This window comes from Mugil cephalus, chromosome 14 (genome assembly GCF_022458985.1).
Source record: "Mugil cephalus isolate CIBA_MC_2020 chromosome 14, CIBA_Mcephalus_1.1, whole genome shotgun sequence".
Classification (NCBI taxonomy): domain Eukaryota; kingdom Metazoa; phylum Chordata; class Actinopteri; order Mugiliformes; family Mugilidae; genus Mugil; species Mugil cephalus.
Genome location: NC_061783.1, coordinates 15888175 through 15909475, shown reverse-complemented (window position 1 = coordinate 15909475; position 21301 = coordinate 15888175). Strand labels below are relative to the sequence as shown.

The following is a 21301-nucleotide window of genomic DNA, read 5'->3' as shown; positions in this document are numbered from 1 at the left end:
CGAAAATATAATGTAAATATATATACGTAGTTTAATACATATGTAAATAAGTACTTTTGATATAAATGGTTCAATCAATACATTTAATAAATATCAAAAACTTAAATTAACGCGTGGCCACGTGACGTCGATACGTCACATGTAAACCAGAGTCAAGATGGCGGCCGCCGGAGGAGAGGCTTCTGCTCATAGTGTCTCGGATGACTTATTTCAAAATTTTTACACGGAGGTACGATAGAACTTGTGTTGAATTATATTTTTTAAAAGCGTCAATCGCTTTCCGTACATCGGCTAAAGTCGGCGTGTGAACGGTGCTCAGGTTTATCACCTGTGAGGCCGGGCAGATATGAGCATTAGCTAACGACGAGAAGCTAACGTTCACTGATACGTTTGTTGGCAGCTTCACTGTGGTGTTATCATAAAACATACGAGGATTGTCTACGTTTTTACGTCCTCATACTCGCCTAGATTAAAAATAGACCACTTAAACTACAAGCACAGCTACTTAACGGTGGTTATTCTTCTATTCAGGTGCTGTAATATGTCTGTCAGTCATATTAGATGTTTATTAAATGGGACCAGGCTCCCAGGAAAGACTGAAACATCCTTCTATCTCATTCTATTTCATTCTGACATATGACTGTGCTGTTTTAAAAAAAGAAACCATCGAAAATATTTGTAGAGATTGCCCTTTTAGGACACCATTGCCTGTCTTTTAAAGGTTTTCTTACTTTCAATTTGTTGAAAGGTGAAGCAGATTGAGAAAAGAGACTCCGTGTTAACCTCCAAGCAGCAGATTGACAGACTCCTGAGACCTGGCGCATCCTACTTCAATCTCAACCCCTTTGAGGTATTTTTATATCAATGCATACTTCACATTTATTACTTAACATTATTGCATTTGCATTGTTGTTTGTTTTTATAGATGCTGCGTGTACAAAGTAACACTACGTCTTCGTTAAATACAGTATATTGCAGTGTGATAAAAATGAGCAAATACACGTGGGAAGCTAAAATAAGTATGTCAAGTACATGTAGATACACATTTACACATGAGCATTTGTTCTCTATGTTTAAACCTATTTGCACTCGTGAGTACACTTGTAGCTTTGGGTAAACATGCGAGACACAGGGACCAGTTTTAGGGGTGAGGTGCTTTGCTCAAGGCCCTTCAGCGACGGATGTGGAGGGGATTTGAATTAGTGACCCTACAGCCCACTTCTCTAACCACTTGTTACCACAGATCCCCCAAAACCAAGGTTACACGGATAATGACCCTGCTGCCTCTTGTATTCCATCCAAGTACGCAACAGCTTAATATATCCATCCATTCATTGTCAATATCATCACGACTTAACCTTTAGAGAGTTGCTGGGACATTGAGAGCCTTTGGGTACATTGGGCGAGAGGTACACCTGGTTGTCAGTCTGTCACAGGGCGAACACATTTTATAAAGTTATGTAATATCAAGTGCTTCTTTTTCATTATGTTAATATTACTGGTTAAAATGCCCAATGTAACATAAACAACTTTATTGCCAATAGGTGCTGCAAATTGATCCAGATGCAACAGATGACGAACTGAAGAAAAGATTTCGGGCGGTAAGCAAAGAAAACAGGGGCGAAGGGGGAGCCTTTCAGTGGTTTTTATCTTCAGAGATGTAACTTATTTTTGGAGGTGTGGATAGATTTTAATTTCTGGTCTCTTTAACTGTACAGTTGTCCATTTTGGTCCATCCAGACAAAAATCAGGATGACCAAGATAGAGCACAGAAAGCATTCGAAGGTAAAAGCTCACATTTACATTTGAAAATTATGTATTTTGTAAATTCCTATTAGGCTGTCGTTAAACACACGAATGCATGTTAAACGGATGCAGCGCTTCAAGTCACACTTAGCCGATACATTGTTTCTTGTTGTGTCCCAGCTGTGGACAAGGCGTACAAACTCCTGCTGGATCCAGAACAGAAGAAAAGAGCCTTAGATGTGATTCACGCAGGAAAGGAATATGTGGAGCATATGGTGAGTGATCTCCATTTCGACTTCACCTGTGAAACATTACTGCTCCCTCTTACTCAGCTCTTTCAATATTAACTTGTTTGGAAATGTTAATTTTTATTTAACAGGTAAAGGAGAAAAAGAAACAGCTGAAAAAGGAAGGGAAATCACTGGATATGGAGGAGGATGACCCTGAAGTAGTAAGTCTACGTTCTATAGAAATATGTACTGAGGCAACGTTGACAGTTAAATATCAGATTTAAGTCAAGGTTACATAAGTTAAATTAAAAATATATATACTGTATATATTTCAAAATGAGGACCAGCATAAAAGGTCTGTCGTGATCTCAATCACAATCATAGATGCTGTGTTCTCATTTGTATAAAATATTAGTTAAGTCCATCATCATGAATTTCTCATACATATTTTGTTTTTTGTTTTTCTCTCCAGTTCAAGCAAGCAGTGTACAAACAGACCATGAAGCTGTTCGCAGAGCTTGAAATCAAGAGGAAGGAAAGGGAAGCAAAGGACATGCACGAGAGGTAAATTCAAATACATTCGCCAAGGTTGTTGCTCTGCAAGACTGTAATGTCGATTTGCATTTATTTTAAACTTCCCGGTTTACGGTTTGAAATATTTCCATGCACACTCATGTATTTCTCTGAATTTACCAGGAAAAGGGCAAGAGAAGAAGAAATCGAGGCAGCAGAGAAAGCGAAACGCGAGAGAGAATGGCAGAAAAACTTTGAGGTACACGTGTCCATGTCGCATTTTATTATATTCATCTGAGCATTTCTGCCTTATGCAGAGATAGTCAAATGCTGCCCATCCAACCTATCTGGGTTAAATGGAATTGTACAAGCTACAATCTTTAAGCAGTTATTTGGCAGCACATTTTAAAACCATTTATTCAAACATCCACTTAAGTGTGGTCTTAGAACTCAAAGAGGTTTGGAAATCGAAATTTGAGCCTGGAAAAGGAGTTCTAAAGTCAGGAATTGTTTAGGAACTTTGCACTTACTTGCAAATGGAAACATAATGATAACTTCTGAAATAACCCTTTATCTGTGACACATTTGACAGGAAACACGAGACGGGCGTGTGGACAGCTGGAGGAACTTCCAGGCCAAAGGCAAGACCAAGGAGAAGAAGAACAGGTCTTTCCTCAAACCCCCCAAAGTGAAGATGGAACAGAGGGAATGATGCTGTAAAATGGGACTTCACTAGATTAAAATCCACCGTTTCAAAAACAGCCCAGTCATGTGTATCCTCACCTTGTTGTCTGCAGTCAGCTGTGTTATCATAATCATCGCACAGTCATCAGGATACGACCTCCTCATCCCGATCCCTGACAAACTTAGTTTTGTACCTGGTTTTCTAATGTACATATTTGTGATCTGGAGCCAGAGATCATACCCGTGTCGTGCAAGAGAGATAAATGATGCATCTTCCACTTATGTCACCAATGAGAAAAAAAAAACGTGGCTCATTGTTATGTTTGTTTCTGGTCCTTTTCTCTTTTTTTTAACCTGAATAAAGCTTGGTCTTAACCAGCCTTCCTTGCTGTGGTTTACGAGTGAAATGGCAAAAATGGTTGAGTATCAAGGTACTGATAGGACAGTGTAGCATATCTAAATGAATGTTAGTCTTTTTATAAGCCTGAACCCACTGAATGTCCAAATGTGATGTGGGAACAGGAAAGTATTTTTGGAAAGGCGAGTTAGGTAGAGGGAAATGTTTAGCATTTTGTTTTGAGTCTATCGTACAAAAGCTTTGAGTGTAATAACATCCCCATTGATTCTACATGTTTTAACCAGTCATTAAAACAACATGAATAATAGAAACACCTCCCCGGTGTTGTTTGTACATTATTTCCTATTTATGTTTTGGAAAAAAATAAATAAAAATATTTTACCTGTTTAGTTTTTGCTTTGGATTTCAAACGATTCCACAGAATGAAATCAACTCAGGAATATAAACACTGGGGGAAATAAACCATCAGTCATGTGACCCATAAACCTGGAGTGCAAGGACTCAACAGGAGCTGTTTTATAACCTGCGTTTAAATATTTCGTGAGAAGAAAATGGTTCACGGTTGGCAAACAAGTAGAGACGTGCAGTCAAGAGAGCAAGAACAAGGAATTTCTGCTAGGGGGAGCAATATTTAATACACAATAATGAAGAAACACATTCTTGGATTATAAAGTGTGATACTGCCTTATTTTAAATCCAGATCTTCTTTCTCCATCAAATCTCCTTTGTCGGGAACTCTTTAAAATAAATAAATAAATTTAAAAAAAAGTCCGTTTGTCCTTCAGTGTTGAGTCTCACATGACTTTGCACGGATCAGCACCCGCAGGAGGAGCAGCGCAGGTTCCTGTAGGGTTTCCCATCAGCCCGTCCAGACTCAGACCCTGAAAGGCTCCAAAGAAGGAATCGTCCTTTGCTGGGGCTGCTTTCCTGGCACCGGTGGTCTGCTGGAAGTGGAAGAGAGGTTGATTATTTGATTTAAGTCACGACAAGAAGGCAACACAATTAATTGTATCTTTTCACTTACCCTTGGGAGGCAGTGGTGGCTCCTGAAGTGAGTTTTCCTGACAGTCCTTTCTGCGTTCTTCTTGGCCAGTATGGCTTGCTGGCGCTTCCTTTGGCAAACAGCAGAGAGCAACATTAGACACGGCACATGGGGCAAGAAGCTTATTCATGTGAGGAACAGCCTTATCCTCGCTAAGCCAAGTCTGTCTGGCCAAGAATCTCAGCTGGATGGCAAGACGATAAACAAGACTTCAGACTCTAATTGAGCTATAGCTAATGAAAGAATGTGACACAAATAGCACCGTGAAACAGAAATTAATCCTTTAGAACTACTACTACTACTACTACTAATAATAATAAAAACATGTTTATATCCTCCATGGGCAGTTTAAAATATTTCAAATGCATATTTTTAAATGTGCCTTAAACTGTCCCCTGGTCCCAAATAAACTTTTGTAAATCTGAATGTGACTAACACTATTCTTTTGAAACGGATCTTCCTCTCTACCTTTCTCTCTTCAGTTCAGCCTGGTACGACCGGAGCCAGGAGTCCGGGACTTTCTGAGTGGTGCAGGGAAGGCTTCTCCTCCTGCTGATGCTCTTCCTGCGGGTGAAGCTGTTCCTGCGGACCGACTCGCTCCTCTTGGCCACCCGCTTGGTGGTGGCGCTTTTTCCCGACACACAGCTGGTGAACTGCTTCAGGGGAGCACCCAGCGACATGAGGGAATCCATTTCCTGAGTTTTGTCCTGCGTAGACGACTGTCGGTGAATCAGGCGGAGGTCTTTTCCGAACTCGATGTGCCTTTGTTCAATCTGCAAATACAAAGCATAACAATTACTGCAAACCTCTCCTCAATAAATCATTTATCTTGATATTACGCTGCACACGCCTTTAACAAACAATGGAACTGACCTGTGCGTTGTATCTCCCCGTGGACGCGCTCAGATGATCATTTCTAAAAGTCGTAAAGTGTAAAGTCCATTTGCTGCATCGCTCCCAGTGCTTCAGTTTGTGTACCTGTATACACCTCTGCTCTGTCACTCTCTGCTCTTATGGGGATCTGACTGATGACCTCGCTGGTCTTCAAACGGGATTAGCTGAAGACGCAAGAGTCGTTTATCTCATTAACAACACAGTGGCCCCAGACAAATCTTCACAGGTAAACAGCTGCTTCGGGTAAAAAAAAACAAACAAAAAAACAAAAAAAAACTGAAGTGTTTTGGGGGTTTGATTTAAAATAAACAGCAATGACTTTAAAAAGCTGCTTTTGAGATTTAGATTTTTTTTTTATAGAAACATCCAAGTAACAATATGTGACCAGACATTATGTGGTGATGGTGTCAAGAGGAAGCCCGACAGATGGTGAGACAAGCAGCTCACTTCCAAAAAGGATGAATGACTCATTTCATTCACTGATTCATTCACTTGGTGAACTCACGGCTGAATCGTGTACACTTATAAAATAACAGATTTATACTTAAGTTATTGTATATATTCTATCAAAAATAAATTAAAATTAACCACAAACATTCACAGTTGTAACCTTCTTTTTTTTTTAAAAAAAATAAAAAATTTAAAAATGACTTAACAACAGAGTTCCTGTACTATTTCTCAGTGAGCAGTGACGTATAGTAGGATCCTAATTTTAGCTGCTGTGTAAGTAGTAGGGGGCTGAACAGCTTGGAGAATGTCCCATTCATGGACAGGATTAAAGCGAAGGCATAAACAACAAGGGCAGCCAGTGAGGTTAAATAAAGCAACAGTAGAATGACACGTTACCGACAGATGGAGAACCCTACACGATGCGTGGATGCACCTGTCGCAGCAGATCTTCCGTGCCGCCGCTCTCTTCCGGTACCAACGAGGTGACGGCTGAGCTTAGGTTTTGGAAGGGAATGAAAGAGAGATTAGTTTCCAGCAGAAACCGACTTAACAGGATAAGGACTGGCAAAAGTAAGCATCCAATACTGCCACGTGTCAATCATCTCAGACACCTCTGTGCACATCACATCATCCAGCAGGTCAGTGAGGTAAGAGAGGACGACGATTGACATTAGTTATCGGAGAAAAACCTCCCTTTAGCTACAACAGGCCCAAACTGATGCTGAGAGAACCATAAGCCTTTGGCCAGTAGGACTTTAATTCTACACAATAATACATATATACAGTTTTACACGCGTTTTCATACAAAAAAATAACACAGTCATGTATAGGGTGGAGGGGGTGGGGGCTATGACCTATTGAATCTCATAATAAATACATCAGGAGCTGTGTGCTTAACCCCAGTGGAGAAACTTCTGACCATGTCAAACATGGAAAAGGCAGTTTTAAGTTTTTTGTTTTTTTTTAAAGTTTAAATGTGTTCCCATCACTAATGCTTAACTAAACCAATGAGCAAAAAACATGGAAGTGTCACCCACTCCACACACACCCCTACATTCTCACACAAACACACCCACACACACACACAGAAAGCATCGCTTAACATAAACATATATTTTATCAGTAAGACAGGTAACAGATGCCTGCGTGACTGGAGTGTCCATCACCATAATCATCTCAGTGGCAAATAATAACAGACCCACCGACCAGAGATTAAGGAGTCTCCATAGGGGGGGGGGGGGGGGGATTCCTTTTATACATAATAAAATAAGAAACATGGAAAAATTATATGCAATGCAAGTGCTCACTTAACAACATAAAAAATGAGACACCCGTCTCCACTGGAGCAATTTCCAAAGAGATATTCAATTTTAATGACTTGATGTTAGCATAACAGAATACCTTGCATGTCTCCCATGTTTAAAAGTGTGTAGGTGAGGACTTACGCTGCATATACAGCTCTATCTCCTTTTTACCCTTCCCTTGGACTTCAGAATCGGAAGACATTTCTTCTCCAAAGCTGAGATTTCTATGACTGACAGCAGAAATGCTTATTTCCTTAGAGAGGTGAATTATTTTCTTTACATGCTGATGAAAATATTAGACGGATGGACGGAAGGGAGGAAGGTGGTCCAGAGGTCAAAAGGAAGACAGGAGCTGCATAGAGGGCTACTGTGGATATAATCAGTCTTCCATTTAAGATTGGTTGGCCGCTACTGAGGCTTTGACCGTTAGAAAAGATTCGTTTCCAGTCTTCTGTGCGTTATTTTGGGTCTCTGCCGCAAAAACATGTCTCCCGTGGCTGCAGAGGTGGACGTCGGAGGGGCAGGGTGGAGGAGCAAGAAGTTAAGGTGTCCATGCTTTAATGACAAATAACATAAACCCTTCAAAGCCCCGGTTTATTCAACAGTTGCCGCTCCGTACAGAAAAAACTCGATCTCCTCCGTCAAGAAGTCTTTAAAGGCTTATGGGTCACCGGCTGATGTCCCGGTTTCCCTCCCAGTTCTTGCTGCCTGCTGCCTCACCGATGCCCCCGTTTTCAAAGAACGGGTGTTTGAGTGAGTCAGCGAGCACCAGCCTCTTGGAGGGCTCGTACTCCAACATGCTTTCAATGAGGTCAAACAACTGGTGGTGCTCCTCTGCCTCTGATAGAAGATACCGCTGATGGGAGGACAGACGGGGGAAAAAAGAAAGAAAGAAAAGAAATGAGCCAAAGGAATAAACTCTGGTACAAAATACATATATTCATAACTTTCACGCTCACAATACACTCGTCTTACCCGTAATGGTTTGCAGTTTTCTCTGACGTATTTGCCAGCCGAGGAACTCTCATCCCAATCCAGACGGCCACGATAAAAATACTTCTGCTTCCTGTGAATGTAAGACATTGTGTGTGAGCAGTGTTCAAGGACATGTTGTCTTCTATTAAAAAAAAAAAGGATTTATTCGTTTAAAACACCATTTGTTTTTATGTTTTCTTACCTGGTCTTTCGAATCATCCTAGAGGGAACTGGTCCAAGGATTCTTTCCATCATGGCCAAATGTTCCCTGTTGTCATGAGTCTGAAAGAAATTGAAGGACCATAAGAATTCAAAAGATAGTAAGAGTTAAACTGCTGCAGGTTCTGTAGCCACATACAGTAACAGAGTTTGGCAGAGCTCCCAGAATTAAATGAAGTAACTTCTGCCAAATTGACCACTGGGTTCACTAAATACTACAATACTTGTCCTTCATGGAAGTGGGCATGCATACTACCTCTTTAAATGTTCAACAAGATAATGGCAAAATATCAATATAGCTCTATCACTGTAATAAGTGAGTGAAAGGCTGGAATAAGTGGTGTGCTCTGGGTACCTGAAACAAGGTGAAGCCCAAGTAGTACTCAAACAGGATACAGCCAATGCTCCACACGTCACAGGGATGACTCCAGCCAAGTTCTGAAGGACAAAACCAGGGAATTAATGCATGAAAACACGTAGAAACGTGTGTCATACGTGGTGAGTTATTGATGCTGGGGTTAAGACTCGTTAACGTCACACAAATTCTGCTGAAATGATTCTGAATTTTAGCTCACAAGGCAATCCAGCTGAGAGTTTAAATGTCACGTACTTCGCAGAGTAATTAACATGCAGAGTGTTGCAATGATTCATGGGCAAATATAGAATATTATTTGTGCTCCTCATTTAAAACAGCCCGAGTTTACCTCAATGCTATTGCAATAGTACTGTTGTTACCCGTTAAATCAGAAGAGGGAAACAACTTTTTTTTCCTACATACAAGGCACCCTAAAGGTTTTTTCTCAAGAGAAGAATCAGGGTGGTGGTTCTGAGAGGGGCTTGTTTCACAGGAGGTTTCTAAAGGGAAAACAGAAACCACCAAACCCATCTTCGTGTCATTCTCACCTAGTATGACTTCAGGGGCTCGGTAATGTCGTGTTGACACAATAGTGCTGTGGTGCTCATGATCAAAGGTGGCGCTGCCAAAGTCGACCACACGTACTGCAGTGCTCTTAACGGTCCGCTCCTCTCGTTTCTGTAAGAAAGACAAGAGATTTTCACAAGTGCCAGACTTAACAATAATTTTCTTATGACAAATCTAATACAAACTTGGTTTTATTGGTAGATGGGTCACAGAAAACCTGATCACACTTGACAGCAATAAGCATTTTTATATTACCACAGAAAAACTGTTTTCTTCAAAGCAAAATAACCAGCCTGCATGTAGACAAAAAAAACAACCTTTGCTTCCCTTACCTTCTCTACATTGTAGGACATAGTGAAGTCTGAGTTTACAAACAGGATGTTCTCAGGCTTTAGGTCTGTGTGTGTCAGCTTGTTGTCGTGGAGGACTGTAGAGGGAAAAAAAAGATTATTTTTTCTTTCCCAGTTGTCATAAAATGAACTTAAAAATACAATGTAACCAACAATGTAAAGGTATTTCAATGTAACCTTCTTTCAGTTCTCAGCACTAAGATTAAATACATTACTACAAGATGTTTATGGTTTTCTTACAGTAACAGTAACAAATACATATTGATAAACAAAAGCACTAAAAAACACTCACACATACATAACATGAGATCCACATTCATGCTCACATTTGTGGTAGTAAATTAAACAACTGAAAAGGGCAGGCCCAAACTCACACAGCACCACTTTAATTTTAGTGCCCTCATGTGGTTTAACAGTGATCTGCTACCAACAACCCGATGGATCTAATCAGGCCACTTTGCACAAAACAAGACACAAAACGAGACATTGATATCAGAGTATCCATTTGTTGCACAACTACTAATTTTGAGGAAAATGTATCAAAAAATCTTCATTAGAGATAAACAAAATTGTTTTCCATAAAATAAACAGTAGGTGGATGGGACCTATGGCAAAGATTAGCAATAAAACTGATGTGACTGACACAGGAACACACAGACACACTCACACTCACACACCCCTGGTAGTTATTACCAGGTTGTCGTGTTTTTATGTTCAATAAATAAATAAATACTTTGATTCATTAGACTGGCATTTAAAGGGTTAAAATCCTGAAAGCTAGGGACATTTTTGTAGTTTTGAGCAGGTCTGAAGTTGTTTACGTGATTTATGAAAAAAGCAGAAAATATTGATGTATGAGGATTTTATGCCAGTTTCGTTGTGCGTGTACATTTTTGCTACGAAGGTGCCCTGAGGGTTGTACATTTGAGGAGGGCGTAAGGGTTAAAGGTGTTAGGTTTCTTATGACATAAATATAACTTACACTTCACAGCAAGACAGAGTTGGTAGGCCATGTGTCGGACTTGGCCGATTGAGTACGGCAGGTAGTTGTTTTCCTTAAGAAAGTCAAAGGTGCTCAGAGCTAGCAGCTCAAAGGAGATACACATGTGACCATGGTAGTCGAACCAGTCATACATCTGTACACAAAGGCTGAAAGACAAACAGAATAGGGTTATGCTTTCATTTAAGCAAATGAAATGAGCGGTATTAGTGCTAAACAAATTGGCATTACTGGTATGTCTATATTTTATTAGTGGACTGCAGAAGGCAGGACTTACAATTTGTTATCTGGGTCCTTTTCATTAATCTTTTCTAGTACGTTGATCTCAAGGCGAGCTGCTTCCTTGTATTTCTCCACATTCTTGATAATTTTCAGAGCAACATGGGCTCCTCCCCTGTAAAGCATGAAAAAAATGAGGCAAAGAGTCAAAAGAGAAAATCAGAGAAGTCCCTTCCTACAGCATCTTTGGCTGGTTAAAAATGCTCAGTATGTGCCCGACACTGATCATGAGAATTACTTTGTTTGATGTATATTTCTAACCATGTCACAGGACAAGAAAGGGTCTACAAAGAGAGTGGCACAAACAGCCCCAAGTTTACAGAGTGGCCCAGCCGCCTGGGGCTAAAATACCAAAGAGCTGATTTTCTGAGTACACTGCACCACGTCAGTTAGAAAAACAGTAGAATGGGACATTTTAACGCGGCAGTCTTTAGTTAAAAGCCACTGACTGGAAGAATAAAAAAAAAAAAAACCCAGTAGTAATAACGTGTCTGTATATTTAATCCTCTTCAAATACTAGCATGACAAAAAAACGTAGGTTCATGCTGTTAGTAAAAATCCAGCACAATGACCAACTATTCTCTACTGGAGGTCTTGAAAAGACAGTGACAGATGCTGTTTTACTGTCTGAGCGGACACACACCTCCGATGATCGATGCACTGCATCACCCTCCCAAAGGTGCCTTCCCCCAAAGTGCTAACAATCTCGTCTGCAACACAAAACAGAAAAAAAGGAAGAGAGGGGGAGAGCAGGGAAAGAGAGAACAGAAGCGTTAGACATGTGGGCTTGAGAAAGAATACATAAAGCAAAAGACAGGCGAATCAGCGCTAGCGCCCATCCCCTTTCCGTATCGCTGCCTGTTCAATTTGGCAGGCTTAAGACATTATGAGGAAGTCTATGATAACTGAACAATAAAGCACTCCCTTCCTCTGATGACCAATTTGCAGTCATCGAAAAATGATGGCACAGCCTTATGAGACATGGCTGTGTTTGCCCAAAAGAATATGGGTTAATGTAGAAAACTGATTAGTGCACCTTGTGAAAAAGAATTATTAAGTGTTCAATGTAAATCAAGTGTCTATATGTGAGATGTTTGTTCTAATTTTGATGAAACGACTAAATAATAATGAAACGACAATCTTTCTACTACAAACCTCCTTTGTGGAAAATAATTAGCTTACGTTACAGATTCGAACCTGTAGCTGAGCTTTAAGCTAAAACACAACAGAAACACGTTTAGGAAAGCCAAGTAACCTGTGAAACAGAAAATGCTCCACAGCTTAAAATCCTAGAACAAAAAGCAGAATATATCTAAGTCCCTTTCAAAATCTTCAACATTCTTGCAATCCACCCTGCTATTTCAGCTAGAGCGAAGAGCATTCTAGCAAGGCATCCTCATCAGACACTCCCATGTCATGTAAATGCTCTATGATTTAATACTCATATGGAGAAGGGTTACGATAGAGTAGTGGCAGTGAGTACATCTCTCTTGCAGGACGTCCCCACTCCGACAGATCAGGTGCCCTTCCTCGTCGTCCCTCACACTCAGTGCCCTCGTCCGGCTGTCGCTCCGCTGTTTTCGAACCCAAACCGCCATCAGCAGATCACAACACGATCGAAGGGGGGCAGGGGGGGTTCAGGGGCAGCCGCAGCCATGGCATCAGGCGGCACAGGTAGATGAGGAGGGAGGAAGGAGGGTGGTAGTTGATGTAGTTGTGGTTGTAGGTGGGTTTCATGGTCATGGGGCGATTCACGCATGACACCACGTGAAGGAAATATATAACGATAGGAATATAGTGCAAGGGAACAAGTCAAATATTACATGTTGTCCTCTGCTCCTCTCCCCCCTCTCCCTTTAAACCACAGCTGCTTATAAACAAGGAAGCAACTGGCATATCCATTCATCAACGCTAAAACCAGCTAAAACAGTGACAGACAGCTAACAATAAACTTTTCAGGCTGACTTTTCTGTACTTTTCTATACAACGAAGATAAAATAAAAGAGTATATATGTAGTTAAACCTCAACATTTCTACCACATCGAATTTCAACCTTTTGCTCACTTACGTTTAAAATATTTAAGGTGTGGTTTAGTGTTCCCACACAAACAAAACATTGTATAATTTCTGCCAGTAACTTCAAAAAAGAAATCTGAATTCAATTGAGATCTAGATTTTGTTTGGTAGAACATTTTCACTTTTTCAGGCTATCAACAAAACAAGCGATATGTTTTAAAAGAGAAACCTGAGGAAAGTGTCGGGTGTACGTGAAGAACAGAAAGAATTAGTAGTTGACTGTTAATCAACGACTAAAAAATGAAAATGCTCTTCCAAAAGGAAATGCCAATTTAAGCAAAACCCACTTAAACAAACAAAAAAAAAAAATCCTTCGACAGAACAAAAACAAAACAAAGTTTGAACTACTTACCAAGTCCAGGGGCTGTAAAGAGTAAATGGTTAGGGAAAGAGAGAGAGATAGCAAGGGTGAAAGATAGTGCAGGTAAAAAGAGGGAGGATGAGGAGAGTTAAAACACAATCTCAGGTCTGGCTGTACTCACCGAGGTGGATGGGCTATAGGACCTGGTTCTACGCCGCCTTCGTTTGTGCTTACGCCTGCTGCCCTTCCGCCGGTATGATTCTTCGCGCTCGCGCTCCCTCTCACGGCCGCGTCGGTAGTCGTACATGTTTGGGGAGAAATCCCGTGGGTAGTAACTATCGGCTGCTCCATGTGGCTCCCTCTCTCTGTCATGGTCTCTGCTCTGATCCAACCGTCTGTATCCCTCGCAGTATCTTCGGTCAAATGGTCGGTGTTCCGTTGAGCGATTGTCATAGCTGCGACTGAATCAGTGGAGAGAAGCGTACATTGAAAAGACTGACAACCAGACAATCTCAAAACAAACAAACAAAAAAAGAACAGATCCTTGAAAATATATTCAGTGTAGTGCAAACCAAACACAGACATACCTTCTTGAGCGTACATAGCTTGGCTCCTGTCTGTGTCCTCGTCCCCTTCTGTCTCGGTCTCTCTCTCTGTCGCTGCTGGATGAGTAAGTAGGTGATCTTCTGTGCCTTCGACCCTGTCTTCGCCCTCTGTCTCGGTCTCTGTGGCGTTCTTGGTAGCTGTTTCGACTGTCTCTGTCCGAAGACGAGTATCGTCTCGTGTGAGGCATCTAGTGGATTGTTGGAAGGACAAACAGAATATTAATCTCAATATAAAAAATGAGGGTTTGGGTTAGGGAAAGCCCTATAGAGTTCATTAAATGTCATATGTATGTTAAGCTCTAAGGAACATTTACAACTTGGAAACGCCTGCTAGCAGTTTTACGTTTTGCCCGAGGCTGACCTTAGTGGGACAGCTGTTCACTGCCAGATTCAAGCGATTTGTGGCACCAAGTAAAAGAACCAGTTGTAGTCAAACTGTCATTGTCAGCACCTTAGATTTGACTGAGCTTTAAATGCACTTGGACCAATGTCAAATATCAGATCAAGAAGGCCGACAGACAACTGCTCAGTGAACAAATGTGGTAAAGAAACATGGTTGTATTTTCCTGATATTATGCAGAACTGTCAGCTCAGTGCAATGGACAGATTCAAAGTTATAGATTCAGGCAACGATTGTACATAGGGAGGTACATATCTGAAGCATAGGTACACGTTTAAAATTCCAACTTTAGCATGTATCAACGTGCACATGCATCCTATAAATTATGTGGGGGGTGGGGAAACTTTTTGACTCTGCCACAGTGGGTTTTCAAATTTGACATAGGGCCCCGGCCTGGAAAAGATAGATGGGATGTTTGTGTGAATAGAAATAAATGTCATGTAAAAGTTATTACATTAAATGATTTGCCCTTTAACTGGTGGCAAAGCATGAATATACAAGGCCCATTGTACAAAATGTTTTCAAAATGCACTGAGCCTTTTCTTACGTGAACTATGACAACCTCAGCCAGTGTTTTCGTTTTTCCTTCGTGTTTTATTGCTCGTAGGGCATGAAAATAAGCCAAGGTTCATTTTTGTTTTGATCCAGATTTTACAGCTACATTTTCACATGGGAGGGGGGCGTGTAGCTAAACAGGGGGCTCTTAGAACAACCCTGCAAGTGTATGAATAACGAACTACATTAATATGCGGGTATTAATGTACATAACCCTGTTGCATGATCCAATTAAAGTAATGACAAGCCACGTAAACATGGGGGTGCTTCAAACGGTTCTAAACAACAAACAAATCGGCGTTGGGGAGTCACTAGTAATTATGCCACTATGTCGTGTCGCTTACACCCCAACTATATTTAAAACGCAACAGCAGTCCGGGTTCATAAAATAGTGTTAGCTACTCACCAAGCGACACCAATGCTTTTCCTCTACCGTGTTAAGACGATGCAACACCCGCATTAACGTCAGTAAAAAAAAAAAAAAAAAATAGCCGTTAATTTCAACAACCACCGCTCATTTAACGACTGCCACTCTTCGTCTTTTCACCACAAACTCGCTTAATAAAAGAGGTGGTGGCTTTACGTTCAACGACAACTTGTTCAAATAGCAATAGTAGTAGGAGTAAGAAAGCCCTGCTAGCGACTAGCTAATGTAAATAATTTGACCGCCATCTTAGCTGAGCTGGCTACGGCTATCGGCTACTCTTGCTAGCTGATCGCAGCGGAGCTTATTTAACACCGAGAAAAGCTCGTATGTGTGATTCGTACCGTTTTAGCAGCGAGGCCTGTGCGTTTATCCCACAAAAAATCCGTGGTGGCGTTCCAGTTTTCTCTTCTATCTCTTCAGTGGCCCGATGTTTACAGCTCTGTTGCTATCACTAGCAGTAGCCTGTGTTTTTTTTTCCTGCCTGGTTTGGACTAGCGGTTGAAGCGCCTCCCTGCACTTTCTACATGACCGCAGAAAACCAACTAACGAGCCAAGTTATAAATAAATTCCAAAGTCAGATGTGATATTTGACTTAAAAGAAACTGTAAAAATAATGTACAATATTTTTTTATTTGATATTAATTGTTATTATTTTTTAATTCATCCTCAAAAAGAAGAAACGAACTTAGAATAAGAAGAATAAGAACAGAAAACAAGAAAAAACTTTTATTGTCATTGAAAAACAACTAAATACAGTTTGGCAGCTCCTTGGTTCGGGAGCAATAAAAAAAATATATATAAAGCAGCTAAAAGATTTTTTAAAAAAAGCTAAAGCAGCTATAAAATACAATATATACAACAAAAGCAATGAATGAATGTAATTGGTGCAAACAGGGCTGTTTCAAGAGGCGTTTTTTATTTTGACACAGTGCTCTAATGCCGTCTTTTTATATTCGACTCGACAAGTTTATTAATTAATAATAATCATAATCATAGTCATAATCATAATCATAATTTAACAGCCTCTTTATTTGTCTTATTTTAATTGCAGGTTTTATGCAGCTTCTTTCTTCTTAATCACATTTATGGGTCACAATGTTTTTTTTAAACAAAACAAAACAAAAAATGCCACAACCACAAACAATCAAAAATCTTGGACAATAACAACACATTAAAGTTCAGCAAGAGCAGTACTACATGGGAGTCGAGTGTCCATCCAGCTCTTCATGGTCCCTTTAGTGACCTGATTCACAAGAATACAGAGGACACAAATGAGATATTATAAATACGTTGAATTACTCAGTATTGTTAGCATAAGATTTTAATTTACCTGTGACCTGCAGCATTCTGGCCATGTGCTCCAGACGAAAGGAGCCTCGGTAGACCCACTCCTTATGTTGATCGTTCTAAGCACGACGAAACATAAAATATAAAAGGTGTAAATACAAACCACGAGATGAAGGAAAACACTGAGAATACATTTGGAAATACTGACCAAAAAGACAACTTGTATCAAGCTGCAGTCGATCTTCAGGATCTCACACTTCTCCTGCTGTCCTTTGAATTCCACTTTGAGGGTCTGTCCAGCCCGATATGTAGTCTGAGGCGGGTATGGCCATAATCTAATATACTCCCTCACAAAACTCCTGTGGTTGTTGTTTTTAATATCCGCCAAAGGGTCCGGCACTGTCACAGAAAATTAAAAAAAAAATAAATAAATCTTGATACTGTTCTTACTGACAATACGATACGCTACACTGCAGGAAGCAGCCTCAACTCTTACACGGGAAACTGTTTATGTGAGTTGTGGGGATAGAAAGTATAAATAAAAGGTTAATCTATGGTGTGTCTAGTCTGCAGTTATAGATTTCTTTAGAACTGCACATATTTTGTTTTTCTAAATGATATAAATGTGTCTGTTGTCATCAACGATGCCTAGTTTCTCCACGTGGAAAAAAACATGTGATATGTGGGACATGTGGGCGTAATGTTGAGAAAAACAGCTGGTGCAACATTACCATGAAAATGACAACCAGCAATTTCAGAAAATCTGGCAAACTTTTACAGATTACTTCTGTAAAAATGAAGGGTTCAGAGTAAAGTTAAGATCCATTTAACTCAAAGAACTAGAGCTACCCACTTTTCTTAAAGTTATTCGTGCATTTGTTGGTTTTCTTGGATTCTGTTATGTTGTGTTAGATGTTAAAAAGTTTTGAAAAAGTTAATAAAACTGGGGATTAGCATAAATGAGAGTGACATAGCATCAACATCAGACAGGGTTGTTCGATATCAACTGAAGCTTTTTTTAACCAAGACTGTATAAGTTTTCAAAAAACACTTTCACACACAACAAAATGTACCCAAACAGATTAACCAAACGGTCTTAACTTACGTGGTCTGTACACCAGGCGAAGACAAGGTAAATTAACATAGGCTGGCGTGGAATTGTCAAAAAAGACCAGGAACCTGGAAATTTAGGGGAAAATTAGTATTAAAAATAAACTATGATTTATCTGAATTCACTTCTCGATTGAATAATCTGAATGTTTCATTAAAAATATGATATGATATGATCGATACAAACCTCATATGGTTTTTTCTGCTTGGCATTTCTGCCAGGACAGCAGGCAAGAACTCAGATGGCTCAACTTCACATTTGACCGCCACCCGTGCACCAAGATAGAGATAGTCCAACTTTGGGATGGTGTCAAAGGCAATGTGGTGACCGGACACGAGGCTCTTCCCTTTATCTTTAAAACTGACCTTGTATTTCAATTTACCGTCTTCTGAAAGCATAATAATAATGAAATAAATTTAAAAAAAGGAACATTTACAATATGGCAAATTTGTTTCAAAAGCATTTGCAGCATTTCTTCAAGCATAACTCTCTCTAAGCAGGAGCATCTGCAACATAAAATGATGAAGATGATGACAAATGTGCAGCATCATATTCTTTCTTCTTTGTTCTCTTTAAATGCTTACCCTTTGTAATTATAACACACACTGTCCCTTGATGCCAGCTGAAGGAACTCTTTCGGGCGACGACCGCCATGTCCAAGCGGATCTCTCCCTTTGGCACCCTGTGTGGTGTGGTCTTGGTAGATTGCACCTCTACTTGTGATGCACAAGGAGTAGTCTTGGTAGCTTCCACATCTCCTTGTGGCACGCAAGGAGTAGTCTTGGTAGCCTCTGTTTGCTTTTGATTGGTCTTGGAAGCTTCTTGTGACTTTGGATGGGTCTTGGAAGCTTCTTTTTGCTTTTGAGGGTTCTTCGTAGCTTCTTTTTGCTTTTGAGGCTTCTTGGTAGCTTGTGGCTTTAAAGATCCTACGAAGATCTGTAGAGCAGGGACTAGTCCTGCCAGAGCAAACAGAGCAATATGTTAGTTTTATTATTAAAGCTGATGAACTTTTGTCCACACACAAATGTCAAATTATCCCCAAAACTCTGGTGTGGGTGGCTAAATGTTATCAGCCTATTTAAAATTTACACATTTCTTTCTTGTATTTCTGTATTCCTTGTTAGCATATCTGAAAATGTTTCACAGCGATAGAGTGTGTTCATTGGGGCCATTACCCTGAGCGTTGTTTGATGTATTCACTGCCTTGCCTTTGGTGCGGGAATCCGTGTTGGTTTGGAGTGTTTTTGTTGCATCGATTTGAGCATCGGTATTTGCACTCGCTCGGGTTGTTGAGGTTTTTGCTCCACTGACGTCAGAACTGGCACTCATTCTGGCTGTGGGCGTTGAGGTCCTCGCTCCAGTGTTTCGAGCATCCGAGTCTGCGCTTAACGAGGACATTTCATGGGTCTTGCCACATTTTTTACTCCCATGACTTAGCTTTCTCCTCTTGTTTGACACAGATGATAAAGAACAATCAGAATCGCCTGAGTCTGTCTTTGGTTCCCACGACATATCAGACTCTGGGCTGCTTAAAGATTCATCCTCGCTGTTGTGAGGAGATGGTTGGGGCAGAGCAGACGAGGGAAGTCTAGTCAAGACCACTACTAATTTCCTTTTTAAAGGGAGAGGGCTTTGTTTCCCATTATCTCTTTCATTGTTTCCTAGATTTGGTGACAGAGCAAGAGGAACTTTAGAAGTTGGACGGTTGTGGTCTTGAGTCTCAGAGGGAAAATGCACACGTCCTATAAGGGAAGGAAGCACATTTTAAATTTTGGCTCTCAAACAAAACAACTTAAACGCATCTCATTTTTGCATCATCACTTGTGGATCAACGCAACCTGTAGGATTGTCGTCGTCCTCCTCCTCATCAGAATCTGAGTCCTTGTACTCCCATCCCAGCAAAGAGTATTGCTTTTTCGCAATTTCCTCACATGCAGCTACAGACCTGAAAAACACCAAATCTCATAATCGGAACTATTAAACCCTTCAGACACTGACCACTACTTGGTAAAACCTGTGGATATTTATTTCACACAGCCCAAATAGAAAAGAAAAACTCTTTTCATAATCATATTTGACCACGAAGTTGTGGTTTTTGCTCCTGAAACTCGAAGTTTCCCAGGCAAACTAGTATTAAAGCAACACTGTCTTTAGCATCAAAAAATTATATATCCCTTGGTTATAGATAAAAACTCCATCAACCAGGCAAGTTAACATGCACATCTGTCCAGACAGATAGAATATATGCAGCAAAGGCTTTGAAGGAATTTAATAAAAGTACATTATGATGTCACCTATAACGTTGTTATTTTATAAAATGTCATAACTTTATTATATTATCTCATGAGACATTTGTCTGACATTTTGTGATATTCTAATCAGCGTGTCTTTAATGAACATTTGTGTCAAGTCTGGAGAATTTCTCTTGGGGCAAAATATCACAGTTTCACAGAAATAGGACGGACGACTCATTTTGATCTGTTTTTGCATGACTGCCATGTTTACTAAGACGCAGATACTAGATACTAGCAAGAAGATGCAGAAATAAGAGCATCGGGTAGAAACAACACTCACTCGCAGAGCTTTAGGAAGTCGGCAGCCAGCTTCTCCCTGCGTTCTATCACAGACCGCAACCGACTGCATTTCTTCTGCACATCTGGGGAGGTCAGCCTGCTCTTCTTTACCCTGTCTCTGATCCACATCTGGAGCTCCTCCTTGGTCATCTCAATCTCATCCCCGTCCATAATCGCTATGACACACAAACATTTAATGAAGTTAAAGTTAAATGCCATTAACATAATCAGAAAACTCCAGTAATCTCTTATGGTTCAGCTGTTGGACCTGACGAATGCCAGGTCCAACAGTTTCCCAGAAGAACAGTGTGTTGTAACAAGATGGTCAATGTAATTTAATTCTCTCTGTCAGTGGTTTTAATGTTGTGGCTTATCTGTGTGAGGGGCTTTAAGGGGTCTACTTTTAATTCCGTTTTTAGTGGACCTCATTACTGCTTGAGATTCCTAGCTTTAGGAAAGTTGCGTGGAAAGTGCGTGAAGTTCCACTGAGACCCATATACACATCATGTTAACGGGCTCCGTGCTTGTTCTTAACCCTAAGAAACGTGTCAGAAACACGTCTGCCAAAATAGTCGCTTTATCCTCTTCCATTGCACTTTCCTTTTTTTTGTATGTCATTATATTTTGTATGTAAATACACCAAATATAGCAAATATCTTACTTCTTTTTATCAACGTCCGCCAAGTGCGTCTTCTTCTCCGCGTCGTGCTGAAGCATTGATTAGCTCAACTCTGCCCTCTGTGTTTCTTTACGGACATTAACTTTTTTATTTTAATATATTTCATTGCAAAATGTTGGCAACTGATTAAACTTATTCATCTTACTGTAAATGCTTTATGTGCTTAATCTAAAACAGAGGATAATTCAAAATGTTTTTTTTTTTATTATTATACTTGAAGCTGTGGAATAAGGGAATTAAGTGCAATGTAAAAAAAAAAATAATCACAAAAAGATAAATACTCCAGTCCAATATCTCAAAATTGTGCTCAAGTACAATGTT

General features: G+C 40.2%; 4 protein-coding genes across 8 annotated transcripts; 1 reads left to right on the top strand and 3 right to left on the bottom strand.

Moving 5' to 3' along the window:
* The first annotated feature begins 123 nt into the window (after nucleotides 1-123).
* Nucleotides 124-3553, top strand: dnajc8 (DnaJ (Hsp40) homolog, subfamily C, member 8). Its single transcript, XM_047604415.1, has 9 exons — nucleotides 124-229; nucleotides 749-850; nucleotides 1545-1601; nucleotides 1719-1785; nucleotides 1927-2021; nucleotides 2126-2197; nucleotides 2449-2540; nucleotides 2673-2748; nucleotides 3082-3553. The coding sequence occupies exons 1-9, from the start codon at nucleotides 158-160 to the stop codon at nucleotides 3199-3201; spliced, it is 753 nt and encodes a 250-aa protein (XP_047460371.1). The 5' UTR covers nucleotides 124-157; the 3' UTR covers nucleotides 3202-3553.
* A 587-nt stretch (nucleotides 3554-4140) lies between these two features.
* si:ch211-81a5.8 (uncharacterized protein LOC560648 homolog) lies at nucleotides 4141-6491 on the bottom strand. Of its 2 annotated transcripts, none has more exons than XM_047604416.1 (5): nucleotides 6314-6491; nucleotides 5447-5631; nucleotides 5042-5346; nucleotides 4556-4643; nucleotides 4141-4475 (listed from the first exon to the last, which is right to left on the bottom strand). In XM_047604416.1, the coding sequence occupies exons 3-5, from the start codon at nucleotides 5263-5265 to the stop codon at nucleotides 4326-4328; spliced, it is 462 nt and encodes a 153-aa protein (XP_047460372.1). In that variant the 5' UTR covers nucleotides 5266-5346; nucleotides 5447-5631; nucleotides 6314-6491; the 3' UTR covers nucleotides 4141-4325. The 2 variants fall into 2 exon arrangements, with proteins under 2 accessions (XP_047460372.1, XP_047460373.1); XM_047604417.1 differs by having other exon boundaries at nucleotides 4141-4472.
* A 161-nt stretch (nucleotides 6492-6652) lies between these two features.
* clk2a (CDC-like kinase 2a) lies at nucleotides 6653-15840 on the bottom strand. Of its 3 annotated transcripts, none has more exons than XM_047604413.1 (14): nucleotides 15672-15840; nucleotides 13931-14136; nucleotides 13525-13804; nucleotides 13395-13406; nucleotides 12450-12540; nucleotides 11610-11676; nucleotides 10965-11081; nucleotides 10670-10836; nucleotides 9670-9764; nucleotides 9319-9448; nucleotides 8771-8853; nucleotides 8399-8478; nucleotides 8197-8287; nucleotides 6653-8077 (listed from the first exon to the last, which is right to left on the bottom strand). In XM_047604413.1, the coding sequence occupies exons 2-14, from the start codon at nucleotides 14134-14136 to the stop codon at nucleotides 7889-7891; spliced, it is 1608 nt and encodes a 535-aa protein (XP_047460369.1). In that variant the 5' UTR covers nucleotides 15672-15840; the 3' UTR covers nucleotides 6653-7888. The 3 variants fall into 3 exon arrangements, with proteins under 3 accessions (XP_047460369.1, XP_047460367.1, XP_047460368.1); XM_047604411.1 differs by lacking the exon at nucleotides 15672-15840 and adding an exon at nucleotides 15310-15445; XM_047604412.1 differs by lacking the exons at nucleotides 13395-13406; nucleotides 15672-15840 and adding an exon at nucleotides 15310-15445.
* Nucleotides 15841-16030: 190 nt separating this feature from the next.
* Nucleotides 16031-21038, bottom strand: LOC125020045 (histone-lysine N-methyltransferase SETDB1-A-like). 2 transcript variants are annotated; one of them, XM_047605257.1, is made up of 11 exons: nucleotides 20963-21038; nucleotides 20303-20477; nucleotides 19567-19673; nucleotides 18904-19470; nucleotides 18566-18684; nucleotides 18313-18514; nucleotides 17915-18116; nucleotides 17723-17796; nucleotides 16826-17016; nucleotides 16661-16736; nucleotides 16031-16573 (listed from the first exon to the last, which is right to left on the bottom strand). In XM_047605257.1, exons 2-11 carry the CDS (start codon nucleotides 20470-20472, stop codon nucleotides 16566-16568), a joined length of 1716 nt encoding a protein of 571 aa, XP_047461213.1. In that variant the 5' UTR covers nucleotides 20473-20477; nucleotides 20963-21038; the 3' UTR covers nucleotides 16031-16565. The 2 variants fall into 2 exon arrangements, with proteins under 2 accessions (XP_047461213.1, XP_047461212.1); XM_047605256.1 differs by having other exon boundaries at nucleotides 18313-18684.
* Nucleotides 21039-21301: the final 263 nt, after the last annotated feature.

Bases quoted from the DNA above. Each gene is read 5' to 3' on its own strand.
- clk2a (XM_047604411.1), bottom strand. From the start codon at position 15,363: ATGCGGGTGTTGCATCGTCTTAACACGGTAGAGGAAAAGCATTGGTGT. The intron at 10,837-10,964 runs GTAAGTCCTGCC...TTTGTCTTTCAG, and splicing joins AAGGACCCAGATAACAAATT to CCTTTGTGTACAGATGTATG. The intron at 8,854-9,318 runs GTGAGAATGACA...TTTGTCCTTCAG, and splicing joins AGCCCCTGAAGTCATACTAG to AACTTGGCTGGAGTCATCCC.
- dnajc8 (XM_047604415.1), top strand. From the start codon at position 158: ATGGCGGCCGCCGGAGGAGAGGCTTCTGCTCATAGTGTCTCGGATGAC. The intron at 2,198-2,448 runs GTAAGTCTACGT...TTTTCTCTCCAG, and splicing joins AGGAGGATGACCCTGAAGTA to TTCAAGCAAGCAGTGTACAA. The intron at 2,541-2,672 runs GTAAATTCAAAT...TGAATTTACCAG, and splicing joins GCAAAGGACATGCACGAGAG to GAAAAGGGCAAGAGAAGAAG.
- si:ch211-81a5.8 (XM_047604416.1), bottom strand. From the start codon at position 5,265: ATGGATTCCCTCATGTCGCTGGGTGCTCCCCTGAAGCAGTTCACCAGC. The intron at 4,644-5,041 runs GTAGAGAGGAAG...TGTTTGCCAAAG, and splicing joins GCTGAACTGAAGAGAGAAAG to GAAGCGCCAGCAAGCCATAC. The intron at 4,476-4,555 runs GTAAGTGAAAAG...TTCCACTTCCAG, and splicing joins GCCACCACTGCCTCCCAAGG to CAGACCACCGGTGCCAGGAA.
- LOC125020045 (XM_047605256.1), bottom strand. From the start codon at position 20,472: ATGGACGGGGATGAGATTGAGATGACCAAGGAGGAGCTCCAGATGTGG. The intron at 18,117-18,312 runs GTAAGCATTTAA...TTATGCTTTCAG, and splicing joins GTGTGTTATAATTACAAAGG to AAGACGGTAAATTGAAATAC. The intron at 16,737-16,825 runs GTCAGTATTTCC...CGTCGTGCTTAG, and splicing joins TGATACAAGTTGTCTTTTTG to AACGATCAACATAAGGAGTG.